Source organism: Tachyglossus aculeatus, chromosome 6 (assembly GCF_015852505.1).
Source record: "Tachyglossus aculeatus isolate mTacAcu1 chromosome 6, mTacAcu1.pri, whole genome shotgun sequence".
NCBI classification, from domain to species: Eukaryota; Metazoa; Chordata; class Mammalia; order Monotremata; family Tachyglossidae; genus Tachyglossus; species Tachyglossus aculeatus.
In genome coordinates, this window is record NC_052071.1 from 32,114,550 (window position 1) to 32,130,797 (window position 16,248).

Sequence of the window (16,248 nt, forward strand, 5' to 3'; positions counted from 1 at the left end):
GGGAGGGAGGGGGAATGGGGAGGGAGAGGGAGGGGGGAGAGACAGAGGGGGGAGAGAGAGGGGAGAGAGAGGGAGGGGAGAGAGAGGGAGGGGAGAGAGGGAGGGGAGAGGGAGGAGGGAGGGGGAGAAGGAGGAGGGGGAGAGAGGATGGGAGAGAGAGGGAGGGAGGGGGGAGAGAGGGGGAGGGAGGGAGGGGGAGAGAGGGAGGGAGGGGGAGAGAGGGAGGGAGAAGGAGGGGGGAGAGAGGGAGAGAGGGAGGGGGAGGGAGGGAGGGGGAGAGAGGGAGGGAGGGAGGGGGGAGAGAGGGAGAGGGAGGGAGGGGGGAGAGAGGGAGAGGGAGGGAGGGGGGAGAGAGGGAGAGGGAGGGAGGGGGAGAGAGGGAGGGGGAGAGAGAGGCAGGGAGGGGGAGAGGGAGGGAGAGGGGGGAGGAGGGGAAGAGAGGGGGGAGGGGAAGAGAGGAACAGAGAGGGAGGGAGAGAGAAAGAGAGGAAGAGAGAGAGAGGGAGAGAGAGAGGGAGAGAGGGAGGGAGAGAGGGAGGGAGGGAGAGAGGGAGGGAGAAAGGAAGAGAGAGAGGGAGAGAGGAAGAGAGAGAGGGAGGAGAGAGGAAGAGAGAGGGAGGAAGAGAGGAATTGAGAGAGAGGGAGGGAAAGAGAAAGAGAGAGGGAGGAGGGAGAGAGACAGAGGGAGGGAGAGGGAGGGAGAGGGAGAGAGCAGCTCCGCCTCCCCGCCCCCCCCCCCAGCCCTCCTCTGGCCCACAATGCAGTGCGGCCCCAGCCCGGCCTGACAAAGACTGCCCGGCAACACAGCCTCCCCTCCCCCTCCCCCTCCCCCTCCGAAGGGGACCGACCGGCCCCACGGCCCCACGGCCCCACGGCCCACCGACCGGCCGACCGGCCGACCCACCCCGAGCCGCCGGCGGCCGCCCCCCTCCCCGAGGTAAGCGCGGCCCGCGGCCTGTCGGGCCGACGGACCCTCACCGGGCGGGACGAGGAAGCCCCGGGGCCTCCTCCCGGGCGACAAACCGGGGAGCCACGGCCCTCCTCCCCGGCGCCTGAGGAGAGGAGAGGAGGGAGGGCGGGCGGCCTGCGGGCGGGCGGCCTGCGGGCGGGCGGGCGGCCTGCCGCCTCCGTGAGGAGAGTCCGGCTCGGTCCGGGAAACCGCGGGCCTCAGTGGAAAGAGCAAGGGCCTGGCAGTCACAGGTCGTGGGTTCGAATCCCTACTGAGACCTCACCTCCTCCAGGAGGCCTTCCCAGACTGAGCCCCCTTTCTTCTCTCCTCCTCCCCATCGCCCGCCCTACCTCCTTCCCCTCCCCACAGCACTTGTCTATATACCTGTACAGATTTATCACTGTTTTATTTACTTGTACATATTTACTGTTCTATTTATTTTGTTAATGATGTGCATAGAGCTTTAATTCTATTTGTCCTGGCGATTTTGACGCCCGTCTACATGTCCCCCTCTCCATCCCCCCCCATCTTACCTCCTTCCCTTCCCCACAACACCTGTATATACATATATATATATATATATATATATATATATATATATATATATATATAATGATGGCATTTATTAAGCGCTTACTATGTGCAAAGCACTGTTCTAACCACTGGAGAGGTTACAGGGTGATCAGGTTGTTCCAAGGGGGGCTCACAGTCTTCATCCCCATTTTACAGATGAGGAAACTGAGGCGCAGAGAAGTGAAGTGACTTGCCCAAAGTCACACAGCTGACAGTTGGCGGAGCCGGGATGTGAACCCATAACCCGTGACTCCAAAGCCCGGGCGAGCCACGCTGCTTCTCATATGTATATATGTTTGTACATATTTATTACTCTATTTTACTTGTCCATATCTATTCTCTTTTATTTTGTTAGTATGTTTGGTTTTGTTCTCTGTCTCCCCCGTTTGGACTGTGAGCCCGTTGTTGGGTAGGGACCGTCTCTACATGTTGCCGACATGGACTTCCCAAGCGCTTAGTCCAGTGCTCCGCACACAGTAAGCGCTCAATAAATACGATTGAATGGATGGATGAAATCCCGGCTCCGCCACTTGTCAGCTGCGGGACTTCGGGCAAGTCACTTCACTTCTCTGTGCCCCAGTTCCCTCATCTGTAAAATGGGGATTAAGACTGTGAGCCCCACGTGGGGCAACCTGATGATGATGGTATTTTTTGAGCGCTTACTATGTGCAAAGCACTGTTCTAAGCGCTGGGGGGGGGTTACAAGGGGATCAGGTTGTCCTACAGCCTGGCATTGCTTAATGTGAGCCGTGGGACAACCTGATCACCTTGTATCCCCCCCAGCGCTTAGAACAGTGCTTTGCACATAGCGCTTAACAAATGCCATTATTATTATTATTACTATTATCATTATTACTATTATTATTATTATTCTCCGGCGCGGCCCTCGGCCCTGTCGTCACCAGGCTCACGTGACCCGCCCCACGTGGAGCCGGCGCGGGCACCAATCAATCAATCATTCAATCGTATTTATTGAACGCTTACTGCACGCAGAGCACTGGCCTAAATGTTTGGGAAGTACAAGTCGGCAACAGATAGAGACGGTCCCCACCCAACAACGGGCTCACGGTCTAGGAGGGGGAGACAGACAACAACGCAAAACATGTAAACAAAACAAACAAAACACGCTCGCCGGCTGTGTGGCTCTGGGCAAGTCACTTCACTTCTCTGGGCGTCAGTTCCCTCATCTGGAAAATGGGGGTGAAGACTGTGAGCCCCACGTGGGACAACCTGATGATGATGATGGTGGTATTTTTTAAGCGCTTACTATGGGCAAAGCACTGTTGTAAGCGCTGGGGTGGCTACAGGGTGATCAGGTTGTCCCACAGCCTGGCATTGCTGAAAGAGCCTGGGCTTGGGAGTCAGGCTCGGGAGTCAGAGGACCCGGGTTCTAATCCTGCCTCCCCCATAGTCTGCTGCGTGACCTTGAGCCAGCCACTGAACTTCTCTGAGCCTTGGTTACCTCACTGGTAAAATGGGGATGAAGACTGTGAAGCCCCATGTGGGGCAACCTGATGACCTTGTATCCATCCCAGTGATTGGCATATAGTAAGTGTTTAACAAATACCATCATCATCAATATTATTATTGTTTTTACAGTGTAAGGGGAATGAGGTAGGGGTCTTTACCTTTCTGGAATGTGCAGTTGTTCTCCCATTAGTGCCTGAAAATATTCCCTGTTTACTCCGGGTCCTGGAAAAGTCCATATTTAGAGGAAGGAAAGCCCAATAGTATTTATAATGCAAAAGCATCTGAGTTAGAAAGAGAGGAAAATTAAAATGTCCTTCGAGTTCATCCAGGTGAAATCTACTGGACAGCAAGAATGAATGCTTGCTTCTGTTTTAGACATGGATTCTTTGGAAGTGGTGTCTAAAGGCTTGGTGACAGTGTTTTGAGATATAATTGTGGTGGTTTGTCCTCTGGCCAGGAGTAGAACTGGAAACTGTCGGGTACTCTGCACACAGTAAGCACTCAATAAATGATTGAATTGGGTAAATTAAACCACACAATTTGCAGCAGAATTATTCATTCACTCAATTGTATTTATTGAGCACTTACTGGGTGTAGAGTACTGTACTAAGTGCTTGGAAAGTACAATTTGGCAACAGATAGAGACAATCCCTACCCAACAGCAGGCTCACGGTTTAGAAGGTGGTAATGCTTAACGTTTTCCTGAGAATATTAGGCCACTCATTTTTTACCATAGAGCACTTTCTTAGTAATCCCAGTACTGAGACAAAGCTAAAAAGCCATCACAAAGCACATCTCCCTTTCGGTTGACAGTCCAGTTTTAGTTGTGGCCAAGATATGGAAAAGTCAAAATAATAGTTAACAACCTATCCAATTTTGAATATGAAAAGTGGGAGTCTTATAATATTGGAATCATCTTTTGCCATTTTGTGGCTTTAAAAGGTCATCCACTGCTAAGTTTTCATATAGGTGACAAAGCATCAGAAATGTTCTCAAGTACATAGAGTGGCCATAGATTCACACACTGTAGTATTTCAACAACTTTTGAGTAGAGAACATTCCTTGGCAATATGCGTTCACAAAATAAGCCAGGCTGTTACGAGTTTGGGAGAACATATAATCAGTAAAATAATATTGGAATCATCTTTTGCCATTTTGTGGCTTTAAAAAGTCATCCACTACCAAGTTTTCATATAGGTGACAAAGCATCAGAAATGTTCTCAAGTACATAGAGTGGCCATAGATTCACACACTGTAGTATTTCAACAACTTTTGAGTAGAGAACATTCTTTGGCAATATGCGTTCACAAAATAAGCCGGGCTGTTAGAGTTTGGCAGAACATATAATCAGTAAACAATAAAATGTGTCATAAAGGTGTGCTGTACAACCCTTTATTTGCTCAGAACATCCTTGCTGGATAAATTTTTGAAATGAGACGAGGTTATATGCAGCGTTCCCAAGAATGGGCCTGGAGATAGATCGCAGAATCCATGCCTCTCTTTAACCACATTTGCTACATAAACCCTGGAAATTAGACTATAGAGGATAGGGTTCAAGGTTTATTTGGCCTTTCAATTCAACTCTTCTGGATTAGGTGGGATGTTAAATTGAAAAGGGAAAAGTAGCTCATTTGTTCTAACCTTCAGAAAAGTGCAGATGGCTATATTGCTTAAATCTTTGAGTGTGCCTTATAAATATCCTCGCAAGTAAGTGTTCTATGACTAAGAATTGTCACCAGTTTTAAAGCTTGATTAAAAACACTACCAAGGCACCTTGTAAATACAGATGACTATCAATCAACACCACTATTATTACATAGAATACCTAACAACAGAGTCAAGTTAAAATTCTAAGGTCACGTTTCCCGGATCCCACCAATCTTTAAGCTCTCAAAGTAGCCTCCAAATAAAATCTAACTTATATTACAAAATACACTAGCCTATCTTAACTTTTGAAAGTATGCATAATAATCTGTATGTATTCAGGTAAGAATCAGTAGCCTATAGACATTGTACAAAACTCTAATTGCCTTTAATGTACAATTGACAATTTTCAGCCCTATGCACACATTACACATTCCTATTTAAAATTACTTAACAGCTCTAAAAAATGTGTTTTGGATAGTGGTCCCTTCAGTATTAGGAATACAGCTGAGTGGAGTTTAGTTGTAAGGGAAACTAATGTGGCTCGAAGTAAAAGTACTTAGTCCTTCATCCTTAAATTGTGAAATTTTAGGAATGAACTAGAACAGAGATGAGCATCAGATGGGCCTATTGATGGACTACAGAGAGGTGACAAATGCTCCAACAGGTATGGGACTGTTGTTGCCAGCTAGCGTGTTATTGCCCACTTGTTTGCATTGGTAACCTCCCTGCTGTGCTTGGTTTCCAGTGTACATCTGACACTGCCATGGTGTACTATGACACACAGGGGCATGCGATATGTCAGAGGTGACAGCTCAAGAAAACAGGCTGAGCATATTTTCTTCCCCTCCTCTTTGCCCTATTTGTTTCACCCCTGGCTTCTGGCAGAGGAAATAGAGGATTGTGTGCCCGCATACCACTCCTTCCACGTTGGGTGTGCCTCCCAATTGATGAAATTTGCCAATACTTAGATGCAGGATTAATCAGTCATATTGTTTGAGAGCTACTGTGTGCAGAGTACTGTACTAAGCACTTGGAAGAGTGCAATATGACAGCATAGCAGCGTTGGTAGGCAGATTCCCTGCCTGCAACAAACTTTCAGTCTTGAGGGAGATACAGACAATAAAGTAAATTCTTGGGTCAGGTTAGGAAGTGGGTCGGTTGTGCAGCAGGGAAGTAACGACTGGAATACTGTGACGCGAAGTCCTGAGAAAAACCGTGCTTTAAGAAAGGGGATAGTTTTCAGAAATGAGATCACGTATCTGGGCCAATCAAGAGGCCCACTTGAAACAGAGAAATGGGATAAATAAGAAAGTTTTGGGACCTCAACAAGTATTTACTGAATTTGTCTCTTGCTTGAGTGAGTAATCAACGGCATTTATTGAATGTTTCCTGTCTGCAGAGCACTGTACAAAGGGTTTGGGAAAGTACAGCACAACAGTGTTGGTAGACCTGTTCCCTGCCCACAACGATTTTACAGTCCGGGGAGTGAGTAAGCATGGAAGTGTTCTGGGAAGATGAGTCTAGGGGAGTGTGACAGAGTGGGTATTGAATTTCAGGACCAGACTAGTGAGAGAGGTATTTTCTAAGGCTGTGAGCGTTGTTCTGTAGTTTGAGGAATAAAAAATACTTATTGTGTTAATCTAAGGGAATGCCTGAACATCCTTTTTGACTTATGGAAAAGACAATAAAGCAGGACGGTTCCCATTAGGAGCCATCTTGCTATAAAATACATAGAATGAGACACACAAATCGTCCTTCAAAATAGGCAGTCAAAAGGAATAAAGGAGTAGAATCTGGCCAGAATTCAAAATGAAACCGTCTGAATATTTTGAACCATAAAACTGATTACCCACATCTGCTAACAGACATTTGAAATGGCAGGACAATTGACAAGAAGGCAGTAGTGACTTAAAACCACAAAATAAGATTTGTACCAAAAAACCCCTCCAAAATTGGTCATCAGCCCCCACTAACTTGGCCTACCTTTTCATCATCTTACTAAGGGAATGTGGATTTACCCATGAGGAGCCAAAACTGCAGAAGTAGGTGAAAAATGTTCTCACCCTAAATAGCATCAGGAGAAAAAAGGGCACAGCTCTTTCCCTGCCTACCAAGAGAACTCAGTGGGTTTGGCTCAATCCAGGACCACTCCTTACTGTGGTACAAAAGGTCACAGGTCAATTTCTGGGAAATGTAGTTTTTTCTTTCCTTTTCTGCAATTCCTTGGTCAACCTTCAACAGGATATTGGTTGTTTTGAACATACTCAGCTGTAACCAAAGACTGACTACAAAACAGCACAGTCTAACAGTTCCTGTGATTAAGATTTATACCGTGTCTAGGCCACGTGTACCAAGTTTTGTGAGTCCTAGAGCATTTTAAGGACACAGATTTTCTGTTGTGGAAATAGCTCCACGATGAATTTACTTCCGAAATATTTCCGGAATGAACATAACGTCATTCATCCTTAGTGTATCAAATTCACTCACATAATTACATCCACCACACAGTCCCCTGAATTTTGAGGAGGAAATAAAAGATTGCTTTTGCAAGCAGTGATAATGATAATAATAATAATTATGGTATTAAGCGCTTACGGTGTTCCAGGCACTGTACTAAGCACTGGGGTGGATACAAGGAAATCAGGTTGGACATAGTCCCTATTCCACATGGGGTTCACAGTCTCAATACCCATTTTACAGATGAGGCAAAGGCAACTGGGCAAGTCACTTCTCTGTGCCTCAAAGTCACACAGAAGACAAGTGGCGGAGCTAGGATTAGAACCCATGACCTTCTGACTCCCAAGGCCGGTGCTTGATCCACCATGCCATGCTGTTTCTAGTGGCGTGCTAGGTTGGGAATATCATGGATATTGGCTGGGGGATAAAGTACTTACAGAGAAGCAGCGTGGCTCAGTGGAAAGAGCGCAGGCTTGGGAGTCAGAGGACATGGGTTCTAATCCCGGCTCCACCACTTATCTGCTGTGTGACTTTGGGCAAGTCACTTAACTACACTGTGCCTCCGTTTACTCCTCTGTAAAATGGGGGTTAAGACTGTGAGTCCCATGTGGGACAACCTGATTACCTTGTATCTTCCCCAGTGCTTAGAACAGTACTTGGCACATAGTAAGTGCTTAACAAATACCAAAATTATTATTATTATTATTACTGTAACTCATTGAGTACTTATTATATGAAGCATTTGGGAGAGTGCAATAGAAATGGGAGGTACAGGCTCAAGTGCTCTCTTTCCTTTAATTTTTCTTCTCCCTTCCTTCCCTCCTTTTATTTCTTCTCCTACTACCCTTACTGCTAAACTTATTGGTCCCCTGTTCTGGGGTTGCAAAAATTTTGCATGAAATTGGGGTAATTATGTGAGTACATTTGGTAATACAGTTTGTCCAAACTACATTTTGGAGTCTGTGAATCAATATATTTCAGAGCTACAGAGCATTTAAAGAGGGGCAGAGGGAATATTTCAACATGAAATTACAGGGATTTGGAAGAACTGACGAACAAAATCAAGTCTTAATTTAGTATGACCTTAATGTTTTCAGTGTCTTTACTGGTAGTGATGCTAACATTGCTAAATGACCTGTTTAGTTGGTAAGGATGCTCCAACTCCATCCTAGTTGTTGTTGATAGCAGCTTAGGCAATTTATTTCCCAGCCAAGATAAATGATAAGTAGAAACAGCTGCAAGAGAAGGGAGCACTGATAAACTGAGCAAAATTGTGCATGTGAGGGAAAGAAAGGTTCTAAAAATAGTCATTTTGAAATGTTTGACAAACTGCTTTTTGATCAGAAAAGAATCTGAGGAATACAAATGAATAATTACCCTGGTATGGTTTGTGGACTTATTCAAAACTAAATTGGGAACCACATTTCACACTCTTTTCCCTAAAATATTTTCTTCGAAATACTTGTGTTACTTATAACAGGCACTTTTTCAGCTAGAGCCCAATAGCGTTCTTGGAATGTAGCTGCAAATATTATTTAGCGATAGCAAATTTGAGTGTTCTAGTCCTAATTATTAAGCTTGCTATGCAAAGTAATTGCAGAGCTCATTCACTGATGTTGAAACAAAAAGGGTTTACCGAAATTCTGAGGAAGCACAGAATCGAAATTGCAATTTACTGATGCACTATTTTGTTGAAAGACTTCTCCATGAAGACGTAGAATCTCAATGTCAGGAACAATATACTCTGCTCTTTGTTTTTAGAATAATATTAGTTCATTATAATGGAAATTAATCCTTGGCTTTGAAGAGAAAGTGGATTTGGCAAAGATTATTAGAATTGCAATGTTCAGCTTTTGAAAAAAAGACTTGAGATTAGTCATTTGGTCTATTGAATAAATGGATAATGAATTCCACAAGAAATGCTAACACTTAGCAAAGTAGGTAAAATTTAGTGGCATGTGTTTAAGTGATCTAGTTTTACCTTCAGAATAAAAAAGGATATAAGTTGAGGATATAAAATGGATTATTACACAAATGCTAATTTACATAAATATGTTAACATTTTCTGTAATATAAATTGATGGTTTTTTGGTGTCCTGAGATTTACTGGATATTAAAAGGGAAGCATGTGGCCTTTTAGTTTTTATTAAATGAATTCCAAAATGTGCTAGTTTGGTTGTTTGAGTAGTTGGAATAGAAGCTCTCCCCCTCATGCCCCCACAGACTGTAAACCCATTGTGGGCAGGGACTGTCTCTCTTCATTGCTGTATTGCATTTTCCAAGTTCTTAGTGCAGTACTCTGCACACAGTAAGTGCTCAATAAATACGATTGAATGAATGAATGAAATCGTGAGACAGGAAAATGGGGGAAAACAGAGCTCAAAAGATTATCATATTTTTGCTGTTAAATTTAGGCAAATAATTTATTTCTGCTTTGATGTAATGCAATTTAAAATGCAGATTCACAAGTAAAATCATGATAACATTAAAATCATGAAATAACTGATTCCAGGATTATCAATCAGTCAGTGGAATTTATTGAGCACTTACTGGGTGCTGAGCAGTGTAGTAAGCTTTTGGGAAAATACAGTGCAACAGAATTGGTGGATACATTCCCTACCCACAAGAATGATGGTGGTATTTGTTAAACGCTTATTATGTGCCAGGCACTGTTCGAAGTGCTGGGGTAGATACAAGCGAATCAGGTTGGGCACAGTGCCTGTCCCACATGGAGTTCACGTGGGACTCACCGCATTAATCCCCATTTGACAGATGAGGTAACTGAAGGACAGTGGCTTCCATCCCCTACAGACTTCACTGAAACTGCCCTCTCAAAGGTCACCAGTGACATCCTTCTTGCCAAATCCAATGGCTCCTACCCTATCCTAATCCTCCTCGACCTGTCAGCTGCCTTCGACACTGTGGATCACCCCCTTCTCCTCAACACACTATCCAACCTTGGCTTCACAGACTCTGTCCTCTCCTGGTTCTCCTCTTATCTCTCCGGCTGTTCATTCTCAGTTTCCTTTGCGGGCTCCTCCTCCCTCTCCCATCCCCTTACTGTAGGGGTTCCTCAAGGTGCCCTTCTGTTCTCCATCTACACTCACTCCCTTGGTGACCTCATTCGCTCCCACGGCTTCAACTATCATCTCAATGCTGATGACACCCAAATCTACATCTCTGCCCCTGCTCTCTCTCCCTCCCTCCCTCTAGGCTCATATCTCCTCCTGCCTTCAGGACATCTCCATCTGGATGTCTGCCCGCCATCTAAAACTCAATTTGTCCAAGGCTGAACTCCTTATCTTCCCTCCCATACCCTGCCCTCTCCGCGACTTTTGCGTTACTGTAGACGGCACTACCATCCTCCCCATCTCACAAGCCCGCAACCTTGGTGTCATCCTCGACGCCGCTCTCTGGTTCACCCCACACATCCAATCCGTCGCCAGAACCTGCCAGTCTCACCTCCACAACATCGCCAAGATCCGCCCTTTCCTCTTCATCCAAACCGCTACCTTGCTGGTTCAATCTCTCATCCTATCCCGACTGGATTACTGCATCAGCCTCCTCTCTGATCTCCCATCCTCCTGTCTCTCCCCACTTCAATCTATACTTCACGCTGCTGCCTGGATTATCTTTGTACAGAAACGCTCTGGGCATGTCACTCCCCTCCCCAGAAATCTCCAGTGGCTACCTGTCAACCTACGAATCAAGCGAAAACCCCTCACTCTTGGCTTCAAGGCTGTCCATCCCCTCACCCCCTCCTACCTTGCCTCCCATCTCTCCTTCTACAGCCCAGCCCGCACCCTCCTCTCCTCTGCCACTAACGTCCTCACTGTGCCTCATTCTCACCTGTCCCGCCGTTGACCCCTGGCCTGCGTCCTTCCCCTGGCCTGGAATGCCCTCCTTCCACACATCCACCAAGCTAGCTCTCTTCCTCCCTTCAAAGCCCTCCTGAGAGCTCACCTCCTCCAAGAGGCCTTCCCAGACTGAGACCCCTTTTTCCTCTCCTCCTCCCCATGCCCCCTGCCCTATCTCCTTCCCCTCCCCACAGCACTTGTATATGTTTGTACAGATGTATTATTCTGTTTATTTTACTTGTACATATTTATTATTCTATTTATTTTGTTAATGATGTGCATATAGCTATAATTCTATTTGTTCTGACGATTTTGACACCTATCTACATGTTTTGTTTTGTTGTCTGTCTCCCCCTTCTAGACTGTGAGCCCATTGTTGAGTAGGGACCGTCTCTATCTGTTGCCGACTTGTACTTCCCAAGTGCTTAGTACAGTGCTCTGCACACAGTAAGCGCTCAATAAATATGATTGAATGAATGAATGAAAGTGACTTCCCCAAGGTCACACAGACAACACGTGGCGGAGCCGGGATTAGAACTCATGTCCTTCTGACTTTCAGTCCTGTGTTCTATCCAGTAGGCCACTCTGCTTCTCACGACCACACTGAGCTTACAGTCTAGAGGAGGAGACATTAAAATAAATTATGGACATATGCATAGATTAAAATTTACCCTAGTCAATCAAGGTAATTCAAGTTGTTGGTAAGGTATTATAGACTACAGACAAACATTGAGCAGCATTTCAAAGTATATGCTTTCATGAAAGGAATATCTGAAAATTATTTTGTAAAATAGTCTGGTCAAACTGTTAAATTAACTAGACATCAGTAATGTTTGCTGTTTCTAAAGGAGAATGAGCTCCAAACAGTCATCAAAACAAATGTCAGTAGCACATCTGCATTATGATTAAACTATAGTCCATGAAACGATCCTCATCCTGTTTCTTTTTCTGTCTTCCCTCTCTAGGGATTGCCAAAATGAATTGGCTGTCCTAACTGAAAACAAAGAAAGCAGTTCAGAACAGATTCAAGAGCAGGTGAAACAGCAAGAAGGAATCTGTGCCAATGCAGCAACAAAAAAGACAACCAGAGTTAGTGGAGGGAAATCTTCCCGTTTTTGTGTTTCCTACTGAGCTTATATTTTATGCAGATGACCAGTCAACCCACAAGCAAGTGTTGACTCTTTATAACCCCTATGAATTTGCCTTAAAGTTCAAAGGTGGGTGTCTGTGGTTCAAATTAAGGGCTGTTGGGTTCTCTTAAACCATGTAACTATATTTTTTGTATCGGTTTTGCAGTTCTGGAAGTTGACGAGACTTTCTGAAGAGTTGCCCCTAAACCATATGATTTTTTTTATTTCAGTTCTATGTACAACTCCAAACAAGTATGTGGTGGTTGATGCTGCAGGTGCAGTAAAGCCCCAGTGCTGTGTGGATATGTAAGTAAAGGCCATTTACCATTAAATATTTTACTTTAAAAAATAATTTGGTTTTCAAAAGCAAAGTTAAACTGGATGTACATTTGGTAACACCAAATTTGATTACTCTTTTATTTTTCTTACCCCATTTATCTCTTGCTGATTATTGGGGCTTTTTTCTTTTAAAGAAAATTAAAAATGAATTGGTCAGATAGAGTTTTAAAACAAAGATGATTAGAGTTTGATTAGGCCATAATATACTCCTGGGGAAACCTTCTGTTTTTCATGGTTTCATGGGGGCAGTGGTAAGAAAAAAGGGTCAGTGCTCACTGTGTGCAGAGCACTGAACTAAGTGCCTGGGAGAGTATGAATACAATAAAATCATTAGGCACTATTCCTGCCCACAGGGAGCTTACTTTTATTAGAATTTTACTAGAATTTCATGACACATTTCTCTAAACCAAAGCCCTCCTCTTTCCCCCTCCTACAAACACGCGTGTGCGCACACACACACACACACTCTTTCTCTCTGTCACACACACACACACACACACACACACACACTTTAAAAAATATTTTCATCAATTTTGAACCGGGTGACAATATATATATTGAAGATGGTCCCTTCCCTCAAGGAACTCACAAGGAAATGAACATAAACTAACAATTAAACATCAAAGGTAACATCCCAACATGTGAGTGTTTTCTAAATCCTCTGCTGAAGCCCTTTACGACTTCTATTTATCAGCCAAGTCCTCATGACTAAGGGCCAAGGATGCCGTGTTCTGTCTGTGAGGATGATAAACATGCCCTTGTGAAGTACAAAAAACTGCTCAATTGTCCATCTGTAGTAGGAAGATGTCTGTCTCTTTAAATTGTGGTGCTAACCTAACATAATTCAGTTTTTATTAGAATCCTTTATTTTGTGCGAAAGCAAAATTTGCTAAAATGATTCAGCTCACAAAGTTGTCAGTGGTATTGAGTGCTTACTGTGTGCAGTGCACTGTACTAACCACTTGTGTTCAGCAAGTTAACCTGTATAAACAGAAAACTGAGCTGTTCAAGTGAGGTCACTTCATTTGGAAGATGTTATATTTTTGGCCAAACAATTTTAATTTTAGCTGTAGCTTTAGGCCTAGCAGTGATCAAATTTTTAAAAACTGACTACCTTTAACATATCCATGAGAATTGGAATCAGTCAACCATCATTTAAAATCTTGACTGTTGTTACCTAGATATGGTGTGGAATATTTCAGAATTTTAAATTAAAAAATATCCAGGAATCTAATTCTAAATGTGAAGGAAGAGGTTAGAATTTGACACTTTTTCAAACTCTCTCAATATGGGTAATGTGCTTTGTTATAGGCAAACTTCCTGTCAAGCGCATGTTTTATGGTCACTTTGATAGACTGTTGTCAAGTAAAACCTAAATTAACATATTTTGTTGGGTTCATTCATTCAGTTGTATTTATTGAGCGCTTACTGCGTGCAGAGCACTGTAGTAAGTGCTTGGGAAGTACGGGACAAACATGGGAAAATATTGGTGCTTCTGCCAGCCATTGTACTGTTTTAATCCACTCTGTGGTTTCTGCCTGCCTGCACTGATCTCAGTTTGGCAGTGAGATTTATATCTTAAGAAGAGTTTGGACAGGACAGACTGATCCGATGAACTGTAGTTGTGATGTATTTGAATGAGAAAATGTCAGTGCAATTACCTGGCAGATGATAAGCATTTGTATTCATCACTGTACCTGGTTATGGTTCAGTCAGTGTTGCCATCATGCATGTCTTCATTACATGTTTTGGATAGAATTTTATTGTGAATTAGGGAGGTCCTTCTGACAACCTGATTAAATGTGGGAAGAAGTGGTTTTGTGCACGTGTGTGGCATTGGACAGAGTGGGAGTCCCCACAATATACTCTTTCAGTAATGTGAAGATCTTCAAACCCAACCATTGCGTTTGGAACTATCCAACCTTGGATTTAGAAGCAAAAGTATTTACAGCCCTAATGCGTGTATTCTTGAACTGTAATGACTAATCGTTGATTTCTTGATACATTTTAAGGTCTTTATTTCACTGCAGTTTTAAATCGTTATTTTTACATGCTTGTAAGCATATTTTTTTTTTAATCTTTGACAGTGTGATTCGCCATAGAGATATTCGGTCCTGTCATTATGATGTGATAGACAAATTCCGACTTCAAGTTTCTGAACAAAGCCAGAGGAAGGCTTTGGGTCGGAAAGAGGTTATTGCTACCCTTCTTCCATCTGCAAAAGAACAGCAAAAAGAAGAGGAGGAAAAAAGGATAAAGGAACACTTGACAGACAGTGTCTTTTTTGAGCAGAGTTTGTGTCAACCAGGTAGTCTCTTTTTGAAAGCTTTTTGAAAAATTTTATGCTTTATAGGCTTAAAACAGCTTTGAAAATAATTAGAAGCACACTATCCAAGAAAAAGTATTTGCCCAAGCCTCCAGCTGCTCGCCTGCTTTGGTATTGGAATAGGGATGTGGTAGTGGGTCTAGTGTGATTTAGGTAAATGCCCTCATCTGATAGTCCTTTACCATGGTGCCAGCTTTTTATTTTTGCTTTGGGTGTGGAGCATTGAGGAAATGGGGCTTGGGGACAGAAGGATGGGAAGGGGAGGGAGATGCTCAAAGAGGTAATCACTTGCTGAAGTATTAGTATTTATTGAGTGCCTGTTGGGTGCAGTGGACTGTGCTAAGCGCATAGGAGGTACAGAACAAAGAAATGACAGGTACCCTTCCACAAGGAGCTTATACTTGTACAAGAGGAGCTTAGATTTGCTTTCTCTTTCTCCTCCACCTCTGTAGCCACCTTTCTGGCCTGCACTGAGTTAAGAGTAGGAAATTCCTCACCTTTAAACCCTGTGAGGAAGAGCTGCCACCACTGGATAAGCCCAGGGAATCCAGTAGGGATAGGATGGGGGGTGGGCACCCCACAGCCAGGGCCAGGATTAGACAGTTGGCTGCCTGAAGTGGGGACGTAAGTCTGCTGCCTGCCAATTTCCATATAACGTCATTGCAGCACACTGTGCATGCAGTATAATGAGGTCATATGCAACATTTTGAGGCAGACCATTTTTATTTTGGGTTAGAGGGTGAGGCTTTGAGTGTACTGAGGAAGGGAAGCACACAAGAAATACTTCTTACACCTCTGCCCCTTTAGCTTTTACCTGGCACTGAAGCCAGCACAAGAGGCTCACCTCTAAACAAGCCACACATCAGCTTGCTTCATTCCTACCCTCTCTGTCCAGGGTGGTGGTGGTGGTGGTCACTTCATGGGAAGGATCCTGGTGCAAGGACACCCTTGCAGTCCCACAAAGCACATTGCTTCCCAGGACCAAGCCCGAACACACTGTGGGGAAAGGCAGGGGCAAAGGGAACATGTCTGCTCCCAGACTCTGACTCATGAGGACCAGAAAGAGACGTCCTGTCTATCTTCCTCCTCCTCCTCCTCTTCCCCCAGCAGTGGGTAAGAACTGGACCTGCCTGGACTCTACTTTTGTGCCCTCTGTGGCTCCAAGCGGCAGGACTGCCCTCTCTGTCCCGAAAGCCGTATGGGCAAAGCCATCTACATCAATCGTATTTATTGAGCGCTTACTGTGTGCAGAGCACTGTACTAAGCGCTTGGGAAGTCCAAGTTGGCAACATCTGTAAAGCCTTTAGCTCTTGCCCTAGACCTGTGTGGCCAACCGTCTTAGGAAAGTCCGGCTCGGCTGCCATTTTGGGGATGTCCTGGGGAGCCATCGTCTTGGGAAGGGCAGGCATCATGTACCTGCTCCCCACCTTTTGACTCCCTGAAGCATCTACTTTCCTTGCTTACTGCCTGAAGCTGGTCCTGCCCAATTCTGGCCAGTTT

General features: G+C 44.4%; 1 protein-coding gene across 1 annotated transcript in view; it reads left to right on the forward strand.

The window, feature by feature from the left end:
* Positions 1–889: 889 nt before the first annotated feature.
* MOSPD1 (motile sperm domain containing 1) overlaps positions 890–16,248 on the forward strand; it is a 30,467-nt gene continuing 15,108 nt past the window's right edge. The window contains exons 1-4 of the mRNA XM_038748471.1: positions 890–937; positions 11,919–12,170; positions 12,314–12,389; positions 14,510–14,730. Of these exons, the coding sequence (XP_038604399.1) occupies positions 12,017–12,170; positions 12,314–12,389; positions 14,510–14,730 (451 nt within the window). The 5' untranslated portion in view covers positions 890–937; positions 11,919–12,016. The remainder of the gene's footprint in view (positions 938–11,918; positions 12,171–12,313; positions 12,390–14,509; positions 14,731–16,248) is intronic.